Genomic DNA, 26939 nt, shown 5'->3' on the forward strand with positions numbered 1-26939 from the left:
TCGGAGTTCTTTAAAATTAATAAATAAAAAACACGTTACTTTTGAATTTTCAAATACTCAGGTATATTTTTCATAAATATTTGTATCAAAATGGTCATCTCTCAAAGCATACCAAAATAGGTGCCTGCTCAAACAAATATTTTACTCACAGTGTATGTACAGATGTAATGGCTGTTTGACCTGGTAGTTATATATACACACACATACCAAACTGAAGGAAATTACTGAAGTCTGCCAACTGGAGGACAGYAGCGCATCCATTTGGCAGATGTTTATTTCCTGTGCTGCTCACCAAGCCATAGTTGGCATATACCGAACCTCTGCTGAACCCTAGGGAATGTAATTTCAAACAATAGAGTAAGAAAATGTAGGCAACATTCAACAGGAGGCTATTTAAAGAGGATATCCTTCTGTGGGAGCCAGCAATACTTCAGAGAAATGGATCCATTTTTGTGGGCAAAATGCAGTCCTTGATTGCAGAATACTTGCAGGTAGTAGAACTCCATTTTGATAGGAATTTATATAAAAAATCTAACCAAAAAAAAAMCCCAAACAAGTACATAGTACCCAAGTCCCAACAGAGTTCCTCTATGAAAAGAGATGAATCTAATTTTTAGCTTTGGAAGTAGCTTCTGCACTTTTTCTACTCTGCTACAGTCTTTAAATCTCTAATAGTAGATCCAGCTCTTCCATAGGTACCCGCACTCTCAATTCTTTTTCAGTCATTAGATCAAGAGTCTCTTGCAGATCATCAGGGAAATACTCTACTGCATCCATATAGAGCACCTGGAAAGACAACAAGAACATTTTCTGTGCTACTTTTCTTTATACTATGCTTCTTGCAGTGATAGAAGTAGGTAGACAGCAACAAYTAGAATATAGGAAATATCATGTATTCTTTAAATGAATATGAACAGAATTAGTACTTCTACAGTGACAGCCATGTAGGTATTCAATCAAATCTTTTCCAACTCATACTAAATAACTTTATTCAAAAAGATAAAATGGATGTCAAGAGGCACTGGGTTATTTGCAGCATATACAGACATTACCTGAAAAGATGCAGGTTCTCCTCAATAATTTTATATATTATTACATAAATACATTTTTTATTTGGCTATGTATTTCTGCTACTGCCTGCTCATGATAAAACAGTGTCAAAGACTAAATCATACCTAGATCACACAGGATTTATTACTGCCATGTCTCAATGCAACATCTTTCTGTCCTGAAACACAAACAGCACTGACTACTGCCCATGTTTCCATTTAAGATGCACTGYGCCTCTTATTTGCAGAAAATCCTAACATACTTCCTCAGAAACCTCTCCTTTCATTTGCATRTAACTCCTAACAACAACTAAAATCTAACTTTTTTTCTCAAATACAGAACTTGAAAAATTGAAGTATGATGACAAGTTTACGTGTTTTCTCTGCTTACCTTTGCCCAAGGACAGTTTTGAAGGGCTTTATAAAACAATCCTTTACTTTTTTCTTTTTTTCCTAGTGAAGCCTGTRTGATAAAAAACATTCATATTTCAGTGCAGTAATAGCTGAAATACTGAAAAAATTACTTCTGAGACAAAGAAATGATTGCTGAAAAGCTCAATAGTCTTCTGCTGAGAAATCCTTTTTACTATATATTGTGGTAGCTCTACAGTTTGTCAGGTTACACKGGTTACACTCTTCAGACATCTTAAAGGAGTTTCAGGGCTTTACTTGGGGAATTATGGAAGAAATAAACATTGCTTTTTAGCATTAAACTGCAATGCCAGTAAACTTTTATATGCAGCTTTTAAGATTCAAAAGACTGTCAAAACTGAAGGCAAGTTATAGAAGCTATAGCTATGTTTTSCTTATCATGCATTTATTTTGCATATGGACTGCACCTCAACTGTTGAGGGAGCTGCCAGATTGTCACTGAGAGGTCACTGTTGACAATCGTTGATTGATCRCAGCAACTGGGAGAAACACCCGAAGACTACAGAAAGTAAAACATCACTTCTGCTTTCAAGAAGGGGAAAAAGGAATACCCAGGGAACTACAGGCTGGTCAGCCTCACCTTGTGCCCTGGGAAGGTGACAGAGCAACTAAACCTGGAAACCATTTCCAGGCACGTAAATGAAAAGAAAATCAGCAGCAGACAGTGTGAATTCACTAAAACTCATGATTGACTAACTCAATAMACTGCCCTGATGAAATGAGTGGCCTGGTGGGTGAGGGAAGAACAGTGGACATTGTCTATCTGGACTTCAGTAAGGCCTCTATCAGAGCCTCCTAATCTAGCAGCTGACAAAAGAATTGGATGCACAGTGAGATGGATTGAAAACTGCCCAGAGGTCAGAGGGTGGTGAYCTGTGAAACAAGTCTAGTAGCAGGACAGTGACTAGCAGTAGCCCTGGAGACACTACCAGACCAATCTCATTTAACACCTTTGTTAATGATGCAGAGTACACACTGAGCAAGCCTGCAGATGACACAAAAGTGAGAGGAGTGGCTGATACACCTGAGGGTTGTGTTGCCATCCAGAGGGATCACAACAGGCTGAAGAAATCAGCTGACAGGAATCTCAAAGTTCAACAGGAAGTGCAAATTCCTGCAACAATATATGCTGGGGTCTGCTCAGCTGCAAAGCAGCCTGGCATCTATTGATATCTTATGACATACTTTTTATCTGTATAGGATGACAGACACAGCAACTTRTCTGCATCTACATTAAGATTACACTGTCAGAAACTATTAGTCCTAATTCATGTGAATTACCTTTTCCTTAATGCTCTCAGCAATAAAGAATAGTACAATTTCAATGTATCACCTTGCAAATCGCACAAATTTAGTATTTGTTTTCCTAAGCAGTATTCCAGCTGTGTTTGTGAGAATTCCAAATAGAGTAAAACAAAACAAAACTGATRCTCTTCTTACCATAAAGTTCAAATACATTCTCCATAGCAGTGGACAATGGGTACCATTTTCACTCTGAACTGCATGTTCAAATAGAGCTACAATCCGATTCGTTAATCCAGTTTCAGGAATAGTACAATGTATTTCACCAACATCTGCCCTGAAACACAGAGGAGAGAAGAAACAACAGTCCTTTAAACCCAAGCCAAGGGACAACATCTGGGTAAGAAAGGGTAAAGAACAATGTATTGCCTCTGTTTACAGAACAGTATATAGCCAGGTTTTTGTAATTCTTGCTACAAACTCTATGTTAGAAACCAGATTTTTAGTACTTTCTAATGTAATCAACATATTTCTAAATAGGAAAACTAGTAAAACAAATAAATTAAGTATTATTGTGAAAATTCATCTAGCATGTTCAAAAATAATTTCTCTTTGAATACGATAATCTACTATCATATGATCTTAAAACATATTAGTCTACATTCAAGATAATTTATCATTCTAAGCTTGGCATGGCAGCTCAAAGGAAATTTTTGAAAAGAAATCAAAGTCTGGATCAGCACATCTTCTGGTGCCCAGGCATGTTTGTTCAAATTAAACCCTCACTTTTGTAACRTCATACACTGGTCTTCAATCAAGGTCAAAATGACAACTCTGGATCTCAACCACGATTACAATAGTAATTTTCACCTAGAGATTCAAATCCCCTAAGTTCCAAGCAGAATACAAAAGCAGGTATGTATTTTTCACTGAAGCATTGCCTTCCTTCTACAGCTGATACAGACCAGCTTACTTTTGATGCTTGAGCTTGACGAAACAGACTGGAGCACTCAGGGAAACATCACTTGTCTGTGAATGCTCTCTTAGCCTACCAGCTTGTCCCACTCACCATTAATATTGGCTCCTAACCTGTCTCTTTTTTCATGTGTCTTTGAAATATTTTTTCCACTCATCTTAACCTTGGCCACAAGGGTAAATTATGTAACCTACTCTGCATGGAGTCAGACACTTGAAGCCTTGTACCTAACACTGAATTATACATGTTCCTATTTATCTCCTACCCTTTTCTCCTTACTCAGGAGCAAAAAATCTGAGCCCTTTTCCACTGTGAATTCATGGAATTGCCAGCCTTTTCTACCTAGCAACAGCCCCATATGAAAACTAAACTCTCAAGGACTCACTATGGAAACAGATCTGCCACAGCTGTATTCTGTGATTCAGGAGTAAAATAGGGCAGCCAGCTCAGACAGAGACTGCAGCATAGCTCTGTATTATGCTCTTTATTGCTGTAGAACTAAAATACAACMGTTTCTAAGCTAAGTATCTATCCTGGCCATCTAAACAGGCTTAGCTATTTAAAAATTCCTTAAAGGAATGTGTATAATCCTGATGCCAGTTCCAAGTAATCAAACAGAGTGATACACARTCTGGCTCAGTAGAAAGGACATAAGGCTATCACCTGAGGCTTCAATTCTGTTCACGGTTCTGCCACTGACTCCCTGTTCAGCCTTGAACAAAAAACCTCTAGCTACAGTTCTTCATCTGCAAAATGAGAACGGTGATAGCATTTTCTCTCCTCTGTTAATCAGACAGATTCAATAAGCATAATTGTAAGGAGCTGCAAGGTATTACCTCTGGACTTTCTCTGTGAGTTTTTTTCTCATTTGCTCTGCTTGGATTGCAAACAGCCATGGCTCTAAAGAGTTAGTAGATCTTGTGACACTATCAAAAAATCTTCGTGCTTTGCTAGCACTGTGAGACTTCCTTTGGATATGGATGTATGACCTCCAAAGAGACTGGTTGCTAGGATACCGTTTCAGAGCCTCTGTTAGTGCCTCTCGCAGAGGATTCAAAGGATAAACACTGATTTTCATGTGGAATCTCAGTAAATTTGTATGCAGCAGCGTGACAGCTTCAGGAGCAGAGGSAAAATTTAGAATACAAAAATTCTCTCCAGCATTTTCACATTTCTGTGAACCAGAAGCTTCAAGTTTTTCTGAAGCCTGTGTATATACTAATATTGCAGCATCAATCCCAACAGTCAAATACTGGAACAGTGCATAACAACCAACCAGGTTAACTAGTTGATCGGTATCATTGACCTGATCCTGATCAAAAACTGGTGTTTCACTTAAATAATCTTGCAGTGCATGCTCATATGTTTTCCGAGCTTTCAAGATATTCACAGGTAACACTTGTCCACTGTAGGGTACATATGGTCCATTTTCAGTCAGTTTGGTCAATATATGAACAGCACGTGACATAACAGCTCCTTCTATGCTTTCTAGCAGTTCCACTTCCAGCTGAGCATAAAGCAGGCTGAGGCTGCAGAGCTGGGCACTCTTCAATCCTCCGGTCCCTGCTGTGCAAAGTGCTGTGTCAAACACCTTCCTGGCATCATCTGTGTTACCAAGCAGCCATTCTAGGTAGGCATAGAGTTTCCAGAGACAAAGGTTGTTTCGGTTGTCAGGTGCTTTAAGGAAATTCTTGGCCAACTTTTTACTCCTCCTCCCTTGTGCTTTTAGCTTCTTTTTCTTTTTTGCTTGGAGAYACTGAACTACCTGCAGGGAAAAATAAGCAGAGCAAATTTTGAGAGAGGTGGAAGAAGAAAGGAGAAAAAAAACCTCACAACAATTTTTAATTTCATTACTGTGTTTTGTTTTCATATTGTTCCATATTTCACCACCAGCCAGATCTATTGCTAGTGAGTATTGTCATCACAACGCTCCTTGTCAGCTCCTTCCAACTGTCAAATCTAAATGGTTTATCATTCTTACTCCTGCTGCTGACTTTAAGTAAAAATATCAAACTTCACTCTTTTCAAAGGCCAGCTGCTCAAACACAGAGCTACTAACTTGAAATGGTTGAAAAAAGCAAAATAAATGATGTAGCTTATGAGTAGCACAAATAAACCCAAATAGCTTTTCACAGCAGGCAACATGCTGACAGACAAAGGTCGATATTGGGTGGGAAGATTACATATCTTCTGGTCAGGTAGAGTTGAGGTAAGAGACAATAAGCTTACCCATAAGGAAACATAATAACAAACTTTCTTAAGAATTAAGAAGACAACCTGGAACCTCTGCCCTTCTGTGGCCATATACTAGAGTAGTTTTAATTGAATAAATCCATATGCAGAGAATCTTAGAATATTAAAGGTTGTAAGACACCCTAAAGATTTTCTAGTCCCAACCCTTCCCGCTGTGGGCAGGGACACTGTTCACTAGACCAGGCTGCTCCAGGCCTTACGWAACCTGGCCTTGAACACTGCCAAGGTTGGGGCAAGTGATAAGGTATTACATCTTTCAACAACACTACAAATGTAACTTGTGTAGGAAGCCGAAAGTTTCTTGATTAAGTGCTTTTTTTATGGTATGAGGGATTGTCCGTTCAGGAGTACTTGACTCACTTTGTGCTGTAAAAAAATCCTTGCAGCCCTTCTTGTCCAGCATACAAGGTATCATATAATAACTTTAAAAAATAGTTTGCTACATATATGCCACTCTGTAACATGTATTGAAGAAAAGGTTTTTTTGGTTTTTTTTTTTTCCCCCTGTGCAATCTTAAATGGCATTTCCTGATTTGAATACTTAGTCCTGCAAGACAACTTTCATCAATATTTACTTTAATTCAACACAAACATTAATATGGAAGAAAGCCATAYATCACAAAAGTGATTATATGCAGAACTCCTCATTACCTTAGATATTTCATACTGTAGCCAACAAACAGCCAGGTTAGATTTTTCCTTTCCTGTAAATATCTGGAACAGAACATGGAAGACATTCTGTATGAACTCCTCTCCTTCTTTGCAGTTTCCTATCTGATGTCTCCCACGTATCATTGAATCCATATGACCGATACTGTTGAATCCAGTAAGCGGAAAGTTAACTGAAGTCAGTGGTTTATCATCATAAAGCACACTGTCAAAGATATTATTTTCATCCATGGCAATATAGAGACTGGAAGGAAAGAGTTTACTTGTACATGGAACTCCCAGGAATTGCAAAAAAGAGTACAATAGTTGATGTTGAAGCTTTGGATTAGAAAGACGGATTAACGATGGTCCAAGATCATCAAATAACACCTAAAAAAAATCCAAATTAAAGCAAATTCCRTTAATTTATGCAATCAAATAAAAGCACCAAATCTGTAATCTATGTAATTAAAGAACTTTTCCAAATCAATAGGATTTAGAAATACTATTAAATGGTATCAGAATGTCATTCAAATTAAAAACAGGCCAGTTCAACAAACRAATTGTTTTTCCAGTCAGACTGTAAATCTGCTATCAAGAGATTTCACTGCCTGTGAGCAAAAAGACTTCCACAGAAAACCTACACAAGGTCTGGAAGACTTTATTGCATAGGCCATTTAACACATTCTTACTTGAAAATCAATGTCTGACTTGACCTATTTCCCAAGGAATAAAAAATATCCAACTATCTGACTTGAAGGCAATGAAACCTTTGTTGATTTAAAGCACGTATCTTCTTAAATACATATTTCTGTGAGATTTCTCCCAACAGATGAGGAAAAACTGAACAGSAAAGACAGGCTATTTGCCAGCAGACTTTCCAAAGTTTACCATGTGCTTTCCATGGATTTTAGAAGTCTCAGCACAAAACCTCAGGCAAATTTTGAACTTCAAAGATCTTTTTTCTACACAAAGAAAAGTATTACAATTCTAAAAATCCACTGGCAATGAATTCAAATTAAAAGATAAATAGTCTTATCATCTCCCCTTGTTTTATTATATCACACTGACCTGTCTTTCTGGATCTTCACAATCTTCTTCAGTTTCCTTTTTGGTTTTGTCTGGCCTCCAAGGTAACCAATGCCTTGCTTCACGGGAATATTCAATATCCAACCAAATACACCACTTGGGGAGAGTTTTATCTTTTATTTCTTGATCCTCATCTATCTCTTCATCATCATCATCATCATCTAAAATAAAATCAAGATACACACACAAAATTATTAAAGAAAAATTAATTCACCAAATCCAGATATGACATACAATTTAACTATTTTAACATACAAATACACATATATGAAATAAATACAGTGTTAATAGAACAAGACACAAGACATAGCTGAGAATTTCCACATCACAGTGCTGGGTTTTGACACCAACTCTCTAAGAATAGGAAGGTAGGAAGCTTCCAAACTTTTACAAGCTGTGAATCAGTGTCAGCACTCAAACTTTTTCAGAAAGGAGAAAACACGGACACCACTTTTATCAACAGCAATCTGTTGGACCRCTTTTATCAACAGCAATCTGCAAGCAACAGCCAAGAGTCAGCCATCTTTTTGTGCAATTTAGATTCTTCACTTCATACCTGGGCATCAAATTTCAAGTATGTTATATGAATACTTCTGTGCATAAAAAGTTTTGAGAAAACCACTGTACATAAAAAGTGGTATTTTAATATTAAACACTGCAAAACAAGCTTGGCCACGTTGCTTTATAATAAGTGGTATTTTCATCATTTTAATTAATGTGCAGTTGAAGCAATCCATGTGGTTACACAGATACAAAAAAGGAAGTGYTTAACCACATCTCACTTTTATGATAATCTTTCTGGACTATTGGATAAAATTACCGTATTTTTCCACCTGACAGCAGTATATAAATACATATTTTAAAGAAATATTTAATTATAAATTAATATATTAATTCCATCCAGAAACTGATGAGCACCTATAGGCAATGGGAAAGCTAGTAGAGATTCTTCTTTTTTATTGCTGAGGGAAAAAATAGCTCTCAAGATTTAATGGCTACCTGCATTATAAAAATCAAGCCATTTCTACACCATCTCCAAATTCTTGATCCTGACATAGGCCATTAACTAGGTGAAACACTCCCAATTCCAGTGATTCTTAAATTTCAGGTAAAATAAACAGGCAGTTGCAAGATTTTTACTTTCTCTGTATTTTTGTGATCAATAGCATCTCCTTTAGTCAGCAACTGTACAAAGAMAGCATTTCCACACATACCAGGCTTAAGAGCAACCCAGCCACCCTTTTCTTGTTGGTGCATCCATGCTTTCCAGCCTCTTGCTCCTTTTTCTCCAATTCGTGGTTCTCCACTATCCCAAAAGGGTTCAAAGAATTCCACCTATTATTTCAATGACACCAACCAAAACAAAACACATAGAAAAATAATTTTTGCTGTTTTACAGACATCATCTGTGTCAACTTAGGTTTTCCAGACCTTACAACCACCAATCTGGGTATATTTTCTATATCTGATGACTTTGTTAGATGCTGCTTAAGATTCAGCAGGAACAACTGAGTATTCCAGTTATGCCGYGGCACAACCAGCTCTTCTTGTGAAAATAAAGATTGCTTAAAACGTATTAGGCTTAAAAGAAATACTTTTGTGCCTACAGTCTTTTATAGATCCTTCAAGCATAAAGATCCAAAGCCCCCAAAGCATCACCTTCAGAACCCAAAACTCCCCTCCTCCCCAACTTCCATGGGACCATGAAGAATTTGGCTAATGGAATAATAACTCAATCACACAGGTCAAATCAAAATGTTACAGTTGCACAAATATGACTGGACAAGATTAAAAGATCAGTAAGGACTTCCATCGTTCAAGTTTAAGGGTGGTCAACAAGGTCAGGGCACTTTCCAGGGAAGCAGAAGTCCAGGGTTCTTGTCCTAGTGACTTTGTCACTSCCTGTATGCAATCAGTCATTTCTAAATTCACCAGTTCCTCTTCTGCTTTGTGTATGCTTAGCTTTAATGACCATCTTTCTCCTATTACATGTTACTGCTGTGTACCAACATTCAGATGTGACTGTTAATACAAATATTAATGATCAAATTAACTCCAAGAAAAATTARGCATCAACACATCAGAAAATTCAGAGCTTACAACAACTGCAAAATCTAATCTATTACTTGTGGATTGTTTCTCTGCTGCAAGTGAGAAAGTGAACTGTGAAAACAGTATGGAACAAGTAATTCCAGACTGAGTCATAACACCTCTGTAAGACAGCAGAATGTGCAATCAGCTGTAAATCTGGCATTTTCCTTTATTCAAGAACTGCACTTTCCAACCTAAACACTGTCCTTTCAAACTGAGGTTCCTTTTCATCCTGCTCTAAGATTTTTAATACTACAGATAATCATGCAGTTTTTCAAATGATTGTAACTATAACTACATGTATCTGTGCAACTACACCAAATCCTACATCATAGSTAGGAGTGAACTCTAAATTTTAGCTCTTTAAGAAGACACCATTATTTTTTAACCTGTAAGATTGCTCTATTTATGGGTAACAACATGAATCAAGAGTGCAAGAACTAATATCTTGGTTGTGGATTCTGGGGAAGATGGTGAGGCAACGGAAGCAAATTCAACTTTTACCTCTACAGTAGCCCAGAGCTGCCTAAATGATGGCCTCTCTACCACTCATTAAAAAGAAAGCAGCACCTAACAGTTCAGTGAGAACTGAATACTAACTAAATACTAACTTCCTTATTATTAGTGGGATGTATGTACAATATTCTCCTGAACAAACTGAGAGAAAAAGTGATTTAGTACTTCAGCATTTACCATTATAAAAACAGAATCTCATGGGTCAAATAAAGGGAACCTGAAAGCATGAAGGTCTTCTTAACATAGACATCAAATTAACAGAAATAGGTAACAGAGAACCTAAAAAACTTTCACAAAACCTGTCTAGAATGGAAAGATTTTATGTCCTATCAGCTCTCCCCAACAACATTAACAACACAACAGCATTTTGGGGGGAAAGAAGTAGAGCATGTGCTAACTGAACACAGACATTGGTCAGCTAGCTTCATTTTTTCCATCTTTAATTATTAAAAAATTACATGAAATGGCTKGTTATCACACTTCTATTACAGACAGCAGAAGTAGCCCTTTAGATGGTAATTCCAAAGGACCCATAAACATTTTTTTCAATGCAAGCATCACCTTGAAGAACCTCTAAGTAAATTGTTACCCAAAATATTTACCTATGTCCTTAAAAATTCATCAACGTTTTTCTGGTACAGCATTCTCTAATACATAAAGACACACATTCATTTAAATGGAAATTGCTACCTGTCCTCTTGTTGGCAGATCTTTTACACTGTCAGGTTTAAAGAAGGTGAAGTCAATCAGAGCCTGAAACAAAGACACTGCTTTCTCAGAATGGCCAGCCTGTCTCAGGAAGTGGCATTGCTGAATAAATATAGCTGTAAAGAGAAGAAGATAAAACTTCAGTATTTCAAATTTTGTTGCAAATTATTTTATTACAGCCCACAAATATAAGAATACATACACAAAATGCTGTAAAACATAATTGTTTCAGAACAGTATCAAAATCCAAAACACAGGGAGCAACTAGCATAAATGCATGTCAAAGCTGTCACAGCCTAATTAACTTTCAGACCACCTACTTTAAATGTGTCAAACAGATGATTTTTTATTCATGCCATACATGCACTGTCCTTATTAATGGAAAAGTTTGACATAATTGTCTGGACTTCAGTGTATCCAACATCTGTCAGTGGGTCATAGCCCTCTTTGAAGATGCTGGGCATTATCACAACGCACACAGTAGGTGATAATAACAAAAATCCTTTCTGCCTCAGTTTTGCATGAGATATATTGACAATATGTTGGTAATATAYAATTTTCATTCCAATTCACATTAACTTTTTCTAACCCTTCATGTCAGRCCTGAGTTAAGAGAAATCCGGACTTTTAGTCAAAGTATTACTGCTTAAAAGTAGGGAAGAGCCCTATCCCTTGCTCTTCAACAAATTATTTCCCTTACAGCTGCCATATCACTACTGCACATTGAGCCTCACATTCCCTTAAAAAGGGAAGCAAAGTCCCAGAGTTTCCATTCACATTTKGCAATGAGACTCTTCAATGAAAGAGTTGTAAAAACAACAGGTAGTATAAACACCTCTATTCTGAGGCAACTCAAGGACATTTCTGTGACACTCAATCACTCCTAATTACACTCCAGTCTTAACAAAATAGAGGCTGTTCAAATTGCTTTAAACCATCATTGACTTGCAAAAAACCCCAAGCCCATAAAGACTTAAATAAATCACTGACGCATTGGAAAACAGTAAAAGAGTTTTTCAAATACTATTGTTCCTTCACTAAACACACTGGCTTTGGAGGGTTTTAAACAACCCAAATATTTAGGTGTCTCAACACACCCATGTTACAATATAGGCTAACATCAACTGCTCTTAATCATCATCTTATATTTAATACATGGGAAATTATTTACTCCTTTTACCTGAATTTAGAAGTACATCAGATGCATGCACATAAAAACCTGAATTCAGCTAGAATATACAAATTAGGCATTTAATAGAATTTTTTCTGCAAAGTCAATGATTATTACTGCTATCAAAGACTCTGAGATTTCTGAAGATATTTAAACAACTAAAACAATGTTCAAATATATAATACAGTCTTCAGTCTTCYCAAGTATTTTAACCAATTTAGGCACTGTGTCCAACTAACACTGAAAAATTGTCCTTTCCTAGTCTCAGCTTTGGAGATGAACTTTGCTTAAAATACTCTGAATGTAGACTGTCTCATCAGGATTTGCTGCCAAACTGGTGCCAAAAATAAATTACAGCCTACAGTTTTCTGCATTATAAAAACCAAAAATGTATTAGAAGAAATGCAAAGATCAGAATTTTCTGTGTGGCAAAGACACTGGTTGGTTTGTCTGCAACCAGCAGATATAATCTGAAAGACAGGACTCCATTTACACAGCAAAAAGTTAGAATGTTTTATATTCATCTGCTTTATATTAACAGTAAATTTAAAATATTACAACTTCTCACCTCAAAATTTACACAAAGGCTGATCTATAATTTTAAAATCTGTTCTACCTTTTTTTTAATTTTTAAATTCTGAAAAAAACCACCCACCTATTTCCAAGTAGACTGTACTGCATACTGAACTGAACACTAGATGGCACAATCGCCCACTATTTAAAATTAGAGCTCTTACGCTTTGTCCTTAGCAAAGGTCAAAGGTTGAAGATACAAGCCTAATGCAAATCTACACTGCTACTCACGTCATAATTTATTTGTGAATTATTCTGCATATTTATCATAACAAACGATTTGGTAACCTTCCTAATAAGTACACTGTCAATTAAAACTCAGCCCAAGGACTATATAGTTGAGTCACTAATAAAGAAATTCCAAATCAAGGTCTCCCAGTGGAAATTTCTTTACTCCTACCATTTGAATTCTGAAGGGGAAAAACAAAATACTTGAGTGTGTTCATATAGGCTATCATATAGGCTAAATCACTATAGGCTTAAGGCAGAACAACAAGAAGTTATTGCTTTTTCTGATTCAAAATTCAAAAATTCATGAAATTGAGTTCATTTTCATTTTAACCTACCTATGGATATATGCATCAACAAAGTATTAAGAAAAACACCGACCTAATAAAAGTTAACTTGCTACAGAAACTCTGTTAATAAAAATTCTCAGAGCAGTTGACAAACAGTATTTCATGAGTTACATATTTTCAAACATGTGCAGGGATTTTTTCCCATTTCCAAAAAGATATTCTATATAAAACATGTGTCCTGAGAATCATTCATCATGGCTAGTGTACCAAGTGACTGAAATATTGCAAATCAGAGAAAATAGAAGAAATTAGAAGCTATCAGACTGTACAATATCCACTGGCCAGTAGASCAGTTTTCCTTTGCAGCACTCTTTCCAGTGCTTGATCCAAGATGAATCAGCCAAAGACTGTATRAGATCTGAACACCTGCAACTAATCTGGTAATCCAGCATCTCAATCTATAAATCCAGACTGGAAATTGCAAAACAGACAGCATTACTGCTCCAACAGGAATCCCAGAACTGGATAAAAGCAAGAGGTCTCTTGGACTATGATGCACATGAAAAAAAGAGGATTCCTCTAGAATAGTCTCCTTTAGATTGAAAACTAATTTTAAAAGGAAAAAACCCAAGGYAAAAATATTCATAATGACACTAATATTTTCCCCTCCTCAGTGTACTCACAGATTTATAATCACAATGACATGTCAAGGTAAGGGAAGCAAAATTGAAATGGGATAGGTTAAGTCATTTAGCTCCAAATAAATTTAAAGACCATGCCAGAACTGAGCATGAACTCATTTCTTCCCTGAATCCACTCCAGCATCCTAACTATCTGACTTACTTTCCTTCTAGGGATAATTATATAATAAATTATAAAGTGGCAGATGTGTGCATAGAATAAATACAAAAGGCATGATCACATGGTATTACAGCTTAGAATTCTCTAYCTAAAAACTGGGATTCTCAGGAAAATTTCACACCAGACTTGTCATGTTTCTTCTCTTTTTCGGATTAAAGTAATCAGCTGCAAAACTTTTGAAAAAGAGGTGATTTTTTTTCACAAGTCGTTCTTTTATAAAAGCACATCGCCTGACCGCTGGCTGTGATTCTCGAGTCTTGACACTGTACTATAAACCACTCAGCACATTAGACTTTACTGGATGTTGTATCATAAACTGTCCTGGGAAAGACAACGATCTGCTATATCCATATTTGGTTGGAATATCTGCTTTAATTCTCAGCTAAGAAATCAGGATGCCAGGCATTTTGAAGAGAAGAAAAGCTTCATGTGATACATAAGAAAATCTGTTTTTAATGCAGTTAGACCCTATGAAGTCCAATCTGACCATAATATGAAACAGAAAGAACCTTACCCAGCATAGCCTCTTCAGTGCCAGGCAGCAGAGGATGGGATACCATGCTGCCATCCTGTACAGCTGCCAATGTTGTCAAACATTTTCCATAGAGACTGTTGATCTTTGAAACAGAAAAGGTGGTGAACTGACTTTGACAGAACAGAAGGTATTTCTTCCACATCTCTGGATTATTGGGATGTAAAAAAATTAACTTCTGCCATTCTTTGATCACAGCTGGTGGTTCCCAGAATTCTGTGCAAAGCTTCAGCCTAGCAAGTTTCAGATCAACATTACTTGGATTGCTTTCAATTGCCCTCTCTAAAATAGCCAGTTTCTTTTCCAAGATTAACTTGAGTGATTTTCTTCTTAATTCCTGCTCTCCCATACTGGCATAAGGGCTAGGTCCTCTCATTAATTCATCCTTAAAATAAAAAGAGACACCATTACAACTTTAGGAAGAAGGACCAGTGGAATCACAAGAATGCTGACCATTTGTGAAGATGAGTTAACAGCTCATTCTTCACCAACAGAAGATATACAGTTCTAAACAAATGAAATTACAATATAATGCTCATGTGTTTTTTATTTACAATACGCAACAAGGTCTGTTAGAATACATACCTGAAAAGAAATAAATTCCATCCAAGCATTAATATCTCTTGGATTTTCTCTGACTTTCTTGTTATGTTCTTCCACTTTTGTCATTAGAATGGAGCTCATTTTTATCCCAGGCTCTTGWATTGTTTGCTGCATATTTACAGACTCATTGTCTGCACTCTTGCACCCTTTTCCTTGTAGCCACACTGTAGTTGATGGATCATAAATCCCAAGAGGATTTACTTCTGTTGTGTCAGAAGAATCATCAGTTTCCACTTGGGAAACTGGTATAAAAGCAGGTGAGTCAGATGGAGAATTTTTATTACAAACAAGAATCCCATCTGTGTTCAGCATCTTCACATTGTTCTTAGTGAAGTAGCGTTCAGGTCGAYTCTGTACTTGCTTCCTTTTTGATGCAGAACTGTCCCAGATTATACACTGCTTCTTTGCGTCTACACCAAGACAGGAGTCTCCTTTCCTTTTATACCTTGATAGGGAAAATACAATTAAACATGTTCTAAAATACACATTAGAAAAGGTATCTCCTTTTTGAAAGAAATACTTTCATATAAATTGACCCAAATAACGTATGCACAGACCTTCAAAAGTTTAAGAAGTTGGTAACTTTCTGMTTATTTAAAACTTCAATTTATAAATCCTTTCAGGGCCATCACACTTCTAATATCATACTAAGCTTCTTTTGAGTTCAAYAATATATGTCATACTCAAGCGTACTCTATCATTTTAGGCCAGGTAGACAAACCTGGAGAAAGAACAGAYGTTATTTAGGGTTACTTAGATTAGATTATTTTAAACTGAAAATATGACACCAGTAGTTCAGCCCAGTGATTTCCTTCTGCATCCCTAAGCCTCTGTCCATTTTATACACAAGAAGTGGAGAGGGATGTGAAGAGAAAAAGAGAGGCCATGTTCATAAAGGCCACAATAATCCTATGGATTAAGACAGGAAAATAACATCTTCAAATATTAYCAAGAATATAATTTCAGTGGCAGATGTAATGATGTACCATGATAAAATAATACTTTTCATCTCAGAAAATAGCTGACAATCCAAAGGTGATAGAAAAATGAAATTAATTATAACCAGGCAATTTTATTGCAAAGGTATATAACACTACAAAAATATAACCTATAAATTCTCCCTCCTGCACAAATAATTACATACAGTATTTTTGTATACACAGTAAACAAGTTTCCTGAGAAAATCAACAAGTGGACATACACAATGCATGAACCATGTGTAGGCTCCTTCAGATGTGCTTCTGTATTAATGCAAGGAAATGTTCTGAAGGGTCAGCATAGTACCAGTAACCCAAGGATGTTGAAGGTGCAATTTCAAATTTTACTAACATGGAATCTAGCATTGCATAGGGCTAACACATTTTGATGGATGAAATCTGTTTACTAAGAAAGTACATGTAGCTTTTTTTTACAAGGATATCAAACTGCTCAAGTAAACCTCWTGATAAATCTATGTTAAATAATCAATACCTTCACTGTCTATTCAGACATAGAAATGGAACAACAGAGACCAAAAAGAGCACTTGCTCAAAGATGATTTATAACATAACCAGGGATTTCTGACTTCAAAAACATATCTTTGAATCTGCCCCATGCTGCCATCTCCAGATGGCCCTGAAGTTAGCTACACAGAGAATGTCTTTAGAAATCATGAAAATCATGCACTTAATACCCACTAYTTCATGCTATCTTTTGCCTTTTAAAATATTTATCCTAGAATCATAGAATGATTTGGGTTGGAAGGGGCCTTACAGATCACCACCATGGTGAGACACCCCACAGGCAACRACAACTTTCACTAGATAAGGCTCCTCAAAGCCCCATYCARCCTAGCCTTGAACACTTCCAGGGATGGAGCATCCACAATTTCTCTGGACAACCTATTTCAATGTCTCACCACTCTTAAAGAGTTTCTTCMTAATAGTCAATCAAAACCAACTCTTTYCAGTTTAAAACCATTTCCCCTTGTCCTGTCACTACACGCCCTTATARAAAGTCCCTCACCATCTTYCTTKTACACTCCCKTCAGRTACAGGATGAAGSCTTTTCCAGGCAGAACAACCCTAATTCTCTCAGCCTTTACTCATAGGAGATGTGCTCCAGCTCTCTGTGATCAACTTGGAGACCCTCCCCTGGACTCATTCCAACAGGGTCCATGTCCTTCCTGTGTTGAGGACGCCAGAGCTGAATGCAGAACTCCAGGTGGGATCTCACCAGAGCAGAGTAGAGGGGCAGAATCCCCCCCAGCCCTGCTGGCCACRCTGCTTTGGATKCAGCCCAGTATACAACCAGCTTTCTGGGCTGCCAGTGCAGCCAGATCATCATCCAATTGCTCTCATCATTGCTGTCATTCACCAACACTCCAACATCCTTCTTGGCAGGGCTGCTCTGGATCTGTCCATTCCCCAGCCTGTGTTGATACTGGGGGTTGCCCTGACCCARGTGCAGCACCTTGCACTTTTAAATCTCATCAGGGCCCTCTTGTTGAGCTTGTCCAGGWCCCTCTGGATGGCATCCTGTCTTTTAGGAGTGTTAATTGCACTACTCAGCTTGGTGTTGTCAAATTTAATGAATATGCACCTGATCCTGCTGTCCATGTTGTTGATGAAGACATTCAATAGCACTCGTCCCAGTACAGACCCCCAAGGTATATCACTGAMACTGACACTGGCCCAACACCAGGTCAAATTTTGAAATAAGCTATTCAGYTATCTCTTCTCATCTTCTCTATAAAAACGTTGCAGCCAGACTCCAGTGACTGTGTGATAGTCTGGATACCAATACAAACCAACAAYCCATACCTTGCTATGTCCCCACGATACAGGGATTTGTAGGCCCAGTTTGCAGGGTCTGGTTTCTTGTCTATTCGGAAGGTGTCTGCTGAGGGAGTCTGCATATCATCAAGCCAAATAGAGCGACTGCTGGTAACATTTGATTTCTTMCCTAGACTGCACAAAAGGAGAAGGATATTCTAAGCATTTGTGCACATATTCAGCATTTACATAATCCAGGAAACATTACATTTCTATAGTTCATAATAATTTAACTTACTCAAAGTCATAGCACCTGATCCACTCTTGCCAAGTCAGTCCCACACTTCCAAAAAACCAACTAGAAATACACTAATAGAACAATCAAATCAAAACACAAAAAGTCCTCACACTTCCAAAACCTGATAATAACCTAATAACCAGATTTAACCCATCAATCCAATCAATTGCTTTGCACACKACAATCCGGAAGCCACACCTTACTACTTCTAAAATTTATTTTTGTCTTGATAAGATGCTACAATTAAGAAAAAGAGTATAATCTGTTAGAGTATTCTGCTGACCAGCAGTAATTATACCCATTTGATAAAACAGTGTGTATCAAAGTGGTTTATGGATTATACAGTTATACAAATGAACTTAAGTGGAAATTGCCACCTGCTTCTAAGCTGTAGGCAACCATGAATTTCCAATCTGAATTCACAGTACAAATATGTGAATTTTAGAATCTTGAAAAGTTCTCTAAAATTTCACAAGACTTCCCACAACAGAAAAATTGTTCAGGTTTCAAAATCAGTCTTTTGAAAATTCAGTAATCTCTCAGGATCAGCAATTTATAGAAACTAGTAAAAATAGGCACTATGACAGTACTTCAACACTTTTATTTGGGCAAAGCAGTGGCTGGCTGGCCCAACATGACAAACAGCTTATGAACCATGCCCAGRCACCCTTCCAGCAAGGATGAGTGATGGGACAGTGAAAACAGGTTTAGCACCCAAGTAATTTTTACTGTCCTTCATCACAGTCAAGTAAGTCTTAGCCATCTCAAGCCAACAATAAAGTTCTCATAAAGAAGGAGGCAAGTGTGGCTCGAGGTATYAGACAGTGCCTGCAGGACCACTGCCACTCTTCCACAGGGAAACTGTAACCTTGGCATTGACACATGCCCACAAGCCTGTGCTTTCAGCTCCTGCTTCCACTGCCTTGAGAAAAATAGTAAATCAGGGGAAATTCAAAGACTACCCAGACTGCACCAATTGTAACAATTCCTCAATGTCTCCAAATCTCTACTCTACACACAGGAGTAGCTGCAGTGTGGTGAATTAGATGTCAAAGGAAACACAGGAACTAGGGAATCAGAGAGAGGCAAAATGGCTGTTCAAGCTAGCAAACATGCTGAGAACCAGGGAAAGGTGACTCTCACAGCCAGCTGGGTAGGGCCACTTTGAAATGTTAAAAACCCAACAGCCTGAGGAAAGCACAGCTAGGTATGCCAAACCTGAATACTCACTACATTCACAGAACCTCTTTCACTGCTCAAAGATCATCACAGTCACTACATGCCTATTCTCTTGTTCCATAAAAAAAGACATTTCCAYTAATTACACAGCACTTTACAGCTCTTGGAATTAACAAACAGGATTTAACAATACTATTTCAATTGTTCAAACATCCATGTAGATGTATTACAAGCAGAAAGTATAAAGCAAAAAGAGCAATAAATGACTGGACATAAAAGAAATATTAAACCATACAACAAACTTTGTCTTAAAATGAAAAAAAGGAAATGTTAACTCTGTGAGGAGGAAGCTACATTACAAGGCAAACCAAGCTGTATATAAAGAATTTTGCACTAATTAGGAATGCAATCCCTCTCCAAATCCTCAAAAAAGATCTGTGAAAGGTAACAAGATGCTTACAAAAACTGAACATAAGCCTCTACATGATTTATAACATTTACTTCATAACCACCATACCGTGCTTTGATCTGCATGACAGTACTTCACTGAATATTTTAGTCACAGCTTTTCGATATGATTAAACAAGTGGCTCTAAATCTGTTTCCCTTGCTTGGAATGCAGGTTTAGTCACATAAAGCTTAGAAAAATATGATTAGCCAATGGTAAAAATTTTAGTTGAAGAGACAAGCACAAGAACACAACGAATTTGCATCTTGCATGGTGTTAATATACACATACTTTGCTGCTGCTTCCTTTTCACTATTCCTATCACTTCCTTTGTCCTTGATGTGCTTAGTGTCCACGTCCGATTCGCTGCTACTGGARCCCCCTTTGGTTTTCTTTTTTGTTTTCTTGCTGGGATGATGCTTTTTCTTTTTCTTTTTCCTTTTCTTACTTGCCTGTTTCTGACTCTCATCTGTACCACTGTCCTCTGACAACKCAGATCTTGAAGAAGTCCTGCTTGGAAAAAAGCATATACATATACATATATGTACCTACAGTAAAACTGTTAAGGAATACCAGTATAAGAAAGTTCAGAACATTTTACTCCTTACCTTTATTTTCCCTCTATTTTCTTGAAAAGGTAGCAGTAACTTATACAGAAAAAGTGATATAAATCCACATTAGATGATAAATATATTTTTCAGCTGCTGGAATTACTGATAACCAGTCTTAATCTTTTAATAGTCAAGGCATTTTGATGTGTGATCTGTACAAAAATCCATCTGTTAACATTACCAACTTAAAGAACATGACCAAGCTGAAAAAATTTCCTAACTTTGCWAAATAACTTAGGTCAAGCTAAAAGATTGAGAAATCTTTCATTGTGACCCAATGAATATGTGTAATATTCCATTAGTTCACATTGTCAACTACAATTGTTTTTCAAAAAGTTAAATTTCACTCAGCTGTGAAGCGGCTGATTTCTCTGGTTTCCACAGAGAAATCACAGACATGATGCCTAATCTTTACATTATTTCAAGGGTGATTTAAGAAATTGAAAAGCTAATGAAGAATCATAATTGCTTAGTTCTTTCTCCATTGCACAATAACAATAATTTAAACACATCTMTGAGAAAAAGAAAATGGGAATATAATTGCATAAGTACAATTTCTCATAATTTTAAGTTATAAAACATGGAAGCATGTTTTCATACATGACTCGGTTCAGGACTTTTTCAATACTGAACATTAGAAGGAAAAGCAGCTTTTATCTCCTGGATTTGGTCTCATATAACAAAAGAAAGAGGTTATTTTAAAAGATATTGAAGTACAGTCTACCTTATTAATGGTGATTTTTCAGGAACGAGATTGGCAACTTCTGTAGTGCGCTGGTGCAGTAATAGTGCATCTTCTGTAGAGAAGCTTGGGTTATTCAGCCAGTCTAAGTCTACAGGTAAAAAAAGGTGTGAGATCAATACAAATTAATTTGCTGTGCTTTATTAAGTTGGGGGTTAATATAGTCAGCAGACAGCTAAATTCACAGCAATTTTCACTAAGTCATGTGWAATAATTGAGCATATTGGAAAGCAGACCATGAAATTTCAATTTAGTTCATACTGAAAGCAGATTCCATGTTCAATAGGCAGTTCTACACATAAAATAATCTATCCAATATTAATTTTTATAATKTAAAAATTCTAACCTCATATTTATATACTGTATGAATGTCTTATATATGTATAAGATCATATATTGCATCATATTTACATATAAAATTTGTTCATTATAATATACATTAATTTTAATATATACAATATAGAATAGAAATATTTACATATTTTAAAAGTGAAATTGAAAAAACTACAGAAAGACATAATTAAACTAAAGGTGCAGTTAATGAATGAAATATAACTTATACAAATTAACAAAAGTATACTTTACTGTGTRGAAAATATTCTTAACTCAATTTTATTGACAGAGACACCCATTAGTGGTAAGAATACTCAAGAATTTTATCCATGGCCAAAACATGTCACTGGATTCTTAGTTCTCTAACCACTCTGATGAAATATCATTAGACTTTTCATCAGTGTGAAAGAAAGCCATTTGAGGCTAATTTTGATATATTAGTCAGCGTTAAGCATTCTGCATCTAGACCTCAATCAGCAGAGAAGAGCAGACACTGACAGGATGTGGAAGCGAAATTTTTTGTCACTAACTGATATTGAAGTTTTATAACCATTTTCACACAGATGTCATTTCTAGAATTCTTTTAAGCATGTGAAATTTCTTAGTTATTAAACAACAAAAGTTATTTCATCTAAGCACAGAATTTAACAGCAGCCACTCCAGCTGCTAGAGACAACACTGATAGAGACAACAACAAAAGGAACAAATTTGGTCTCCTTGCCTCTCTCCCATGCTCTTTATAATCACTTTTGCCTCAGTGTTCTTCCTGTCACAGTCTTGTCTTTGTGCTGTGGACTACACTGACCTCTATTCCTTAAACATCATGAACTCATTGTCTGTCAAGCCATATACCTCTCCTCCTTCTAAAGTATTTCTTTCAGAAGTAGAATTTGGGTATGAAAAGCCTTCCTCTGTCTCATGTCCCTGAGTTGCTGTCCACAAAAGGATTTAAAGCAGAGCAGGCTGCAAAACAGTTTGTAAACCTAATTTAAACACATGGAGAAGTACATCTAATAAAGCAAAGCTCCAGTTTGTGTTTCACAAGAGTCTGCCCCCATTGTGAAAGGCCCCATGAGGAGGGGTCAACTCCCTGGCTGGTCTTGAACCTTCACTTCTGAGMATGGGAGAACCCACAATTCATGGCACTATCAGGACCAAAATACACTTCTCCAATGACCAGCCCAACCAATATGCTGCAGAACACCACCATATACCATTTTTCAGCTCACCAAAACATAGGATGGAGACTGAAGATAAAAATTCAGCTGCAMAATAAATATTCAAAGTACTGTGACACTATGCCTGGCAATTAGAATTACCAAACCTAAGGCAAAGACACTATCATAATTCGTTGCAAAACAAAGTAAGAATTTTTTTCCTTTCAAGAAAATACATGAATGTAAAATTAGAATGAAAATTGAAACCTTAAAATTGTAATYCTCACTTGCCTTTTTAAAATACCCTAAAAATCTACTATTGACTTTCAGTTGATCCACCCGGCACAAACTCCTTCATTTTAAGGATGTGTCTCTGATTTTAAAACTGTACGTCTACCACGAAGCACTCTTCCAAAACCATGGCAGACTTAAAGGAGAAAGTCCTATGCTGAATAACTACATCCAAGCAATATTTCACTTGCCTGTAGAAGTAATTATTCCCTCTGCTGGGGAATAAAGCATCATGCAACAGTAAGTTAATTTCTTATTTCAATCCTGGAAGAGATGTATTAAGAAATAACCTAAAATCAGAATTACTTCTCAGAAGTACTATATTTAGTATTTCCCATGAAACAACAAAATGTTTTTCATGGRTAAGTCTGTAATCATTACATATTTAAACCACACAGGAGTGATATAAATTTCTACACCTGATAACCACATAAGCAAATTAGATCTGTTATTCACTATATATGTAATGTAATACACTGTATGTGTCACTTCACACCAGAGATTTTTGAGGTATATTAGTAAATGTGATGCTGATTTGAAAAATTATCTTCCTTATATTAAATTATTTATGCTAATTTTAGTAATGTAGTCAAAGTGTAAGGGAATATAGGAGCAAACTGCAACCCTACAAGATTTTTTCACTAGTCACACTGTGGTCTTCCATAAATAGCCAAATTCAGAGAAAGTACAAGGGTCCAAAACACTCTGGATTTCAGTAAATGCAACTWATCTATAAAAGATGCATTTAATTCCCTTTAAAAAAACAAAATCCATCTTTGTTTCAATTTGCAATCTATTAACCAGATGGACCCAACAAAACAGAAAAATGTACTGGTTGGCAGTCTTTGGTGCAAAGGAGTATCACACAGCACAAAACTGTAACTTATTAACTAGAATGACCTTCTTAAAATTATTATAGCTCTTCCAAAGATATATAAAGATATATAAAAGCCACCTAATTTGTCTTTGGCCAATTTCCAATAACTTACTTTCAAGCACAAAGATACTCTCTGTAGCCATTGAGTTTCTATTGTTTTTAATAAGATTTTTTCCCATTTTAATGCGTAATAAATCATTCACTAGTGTTATTTTTTGACAGAAATAAATTTATTGTAAGGGAGTTCTGTTTAAAGGAGGAGAAAGATATTGAGGAAGTAGGCTGGCAGACACATGCATAGCAAGCATGCATGAGATCTATTTCCATAAGAAATTTGCCTTAAACACACCAAATCATTAACTCTTAGAAACAAACTTTCAAGATGTCACTTTGACTTAATTTTACCAAAAAGAACCTGTTATTCCCTTAGAGACATCAAGTCTTGCTTGGTGCAATATCATTAAAACAGCACAAGCAGAAAAAGGTTTGGGKTTTTTTTTCTATTTTGAATCTTTGTTTTAGAGCCTCCAAGGAAAAGTCACCTGGAAAAATGGAGTCATAAACATTAATCCCCTGCCTGTTCCTGAAGCTTCGKTCTACCTGAGCAGATAAGGTCAAACTGCATCTTCAGTGTATTGAAGAATAACTCTGTGAGAACCAAGCCATGTAGCACAGTCAATATACCTCTGTGGCTACAGAAGGAAACTTCAGAATTCYCCAAGTACAGTATTTTCTAAAGAATTTAATTGAACTGACCTGATACTAGGTGGACACGAACAATTTTTGCCATTACGCAACATGCAAGTTCAAACCACTTGTAAATAATGTGAAGTAAATCAGTTAGCTGGATACAAACATTGCAAACATCACAATGCATCCTGAACTTTAAAACACCATCTCTTCACTTGTTTGTCTTTCTTCCTGGGGAATGTCTAAGAAGTTTATAATTTTCATAGACAAGATATTAAAGACCTATTTTGCATACTATACACATACTTATTACAGGTTTACGAGCACAATAGCAGCAKCAACCCAATGGCATTCTCTTTACACCTTCTCAGGCAGAGAGAAAAATTAAAAATTTACAGTGCACATCTACAGAAACAATTTTTAAGAGTTACATGAAGCCTTTTGCTGCCTCTCAGGATCCTGAAAATCTTCTTTCAGCAAAACTCCCTACAACATAGTTCAGACTGCAAATAATAGTGCACATAACGGTTACTAATGTCAGTAGGGTTACTTATTACCAGTGCTCTCTTCATGCCTACGGATAAATTTGCAATTTATCTTTCACCCAAWACTAATGAAGCTTGGCAACATAATTGCAATGAAGCATATACAAAATTGCAGCATGCTGTTGCAACTCAGCAATCAGGTAACATAGGAAATGTAAGCACCACTTCCGTTTCTGTTTCAGACAGCACTTTCACTTTAGAAATGGTTTAGGAATGTTTTTTAAAGTATGMGGCAGAGTGGTTGCCAGAATGAAACACGACCAACATATATACATTATTGCTTCAACAATAAAGCCATGAAGCACTCCTAAATGTCTGCTAAAGGTACCTCAGTTTTACAAAACATTACAATCAAGATACTCTGGAGTCTCTGTATGACGATGCACATTGGCTTCAAATCAGCTCTGAGCAGAGAACCATCTATCAGACACATACCAAAGCTGCATGTCAAGTTCTCAAGTTCTCACAAGCTGAATGTGTGAAATTTGATATATGCCACCATAAACRTGGTTCTAAGTTAATATTTAATTTTTACAACTTACATTAAAACAACATTGTCAACAACAAAGTACARTATTTAATAAAACAGAAATGAAACAAATTATATCCCAGTTTTGCCAATAATTCTCACACAAAAGGCTTCCAGAAAACCAAAATATAAGTCATAAACTGGGCTAACTGAAATCTGGATCCAAAAGACAAYCTTACATCTTTTTCTGTATAATCTGATCTTCCACACAGGTGGCCTGCAGCGACATAGACTATCATAACAAACTTAAAGGCTAAAGTCCCAGAATTTTAAAATATAACCAAGGTCTTATTACCTGAGAATTTTACTATATCTCTGCCTGGCAGAGCAGCTCCTCTATGCCTAGAAGCTGTAATTTGGGATCTTACTTTGTCCACTACTCCCTACACCAAGTGACATTACCAGAAARGTCCTAAATGGAGCTAGAACATCTCTGCACTGGCAGAGTGAGCATCAACCACTGTTAAGCCATCACGGGTAATACAGAACTGATTAGAATTAGAAACTAACGCAATATACTGACCAGACCAAATATACAAGAAATTTAGCCTAAGTAAGTACTTTTCTTGTTTCTCTTTGCTGTGTAGTCTAGAGAATGGGCGAATTTAAGGGTGGTGGAAACTGGCAAGCAAAGGGGTTAGTTTAAATCTTGTCCAGTAGAATTAATAAACGTGGTACCTACTTCACCGCTTGGCATTCCACAAGAAAGTGTTCTTTAATATTATTATTTAATAAATTGACAATAGTCAATGTGATACAATTAATCATGTCGCTTGTAACATTCAAAAAAAGTCCTTTAAAAAYAAAATTTGGCTTAATAAGCAAGGAATTGAAAAAACACTTTTCAAGGTATCCAAAGCTAGTGGAAAAAAAATAAAAAAGAAAATAAATTAAGAAAGACGACAGCAAAATTAAAGCCCCCACGCCGCGCTCCGCAGCCTCCGGGGGCGATGGTTACGGGACGATGGGCYCGGGCCCAGCGGCAGCACCGCCCCCGTCGCCGCTCCGCGGCGGGGCGACGCACAGACAAGCRCGGCGGCGTGCGCAGAGGGCCGCCGGAGAGCCCTTAAGGGAAAGACGCTTCTCCCAGGACTTTACCTCTCGTGGAGCCCTCGGAGCTGCCGGCGGGGGGCTCCCCGGGCTGGGCGGCCCCGGCAAAGGCCGGGAACAGCGCCATGTCTCGGCCGCCGCCGCCGCCCCCAGCCCGAGCTGCCCGGCGGCAAG

General features: G+C 36.9%; 1 protein-coding gene across 2 annotated transcripts; it reads right to left on the reverse strand.

Moving 5' to 3' along the window:
• Window positions 1-9: 9 nt before the first annotated feature.
• Window positions 10-26939, reverse strand: NRDE2 (NRDE-2, necessary for RNA interference, domain containing). 2 transcript variants are annotated; one of them, XM_057370583.1, is made up of 14 exons: window positions 26814-26939; window positions 21276-21384; window positions 20232-20450; window positions 18064-18210; window positions 15245-15707; window positions 14642-15044; window positions 10987-11120; window positions 8904-9024; window positions 7672-7847; window positions 6604-6990; window positions 4536-5464; window positions 2922-3060; window positions 1441-1512; window positions 10-786 (listed from the first exon to the last, which is right to left on the reverse strand). In XM_057370583.1, the coding sequence occupies exons 1-14, from the start codon at window positions 26890-26892 to the stop codon at window positions 661-663; spliced, it is 3504 nt and encodes a 1167-aa protein (XP_057226566.1). In that variant the 5' UTR covers window positions 26893-26939; the 3' UTR covers window positions 10-660. The 2 variants fall into 2 exon arrangements, with proteins under 2 accessions (XP_057226566.1, XP_057226565.1); XM_057370582.1 differs by having other exon boundaries at window positions 7672-7850.

The sequence above is a fragment of the Malurus melanocephalus genome, unplaced genomic scaffold (genome assembly GCF_030028575.1).
Source record: "Malurus melanocephalus ecotype Western Australia unplaced genomic scaffold, MMel_1.1 scaffold_129, whole genome shotgun sequence".
NCBI classification, from domain to species: domain Eukaryota; kingdom Metazoa; phylum Chordata; class Aves; order Passeriformes; family Maluridae; genus Malurus; species Malurus melanocephalus.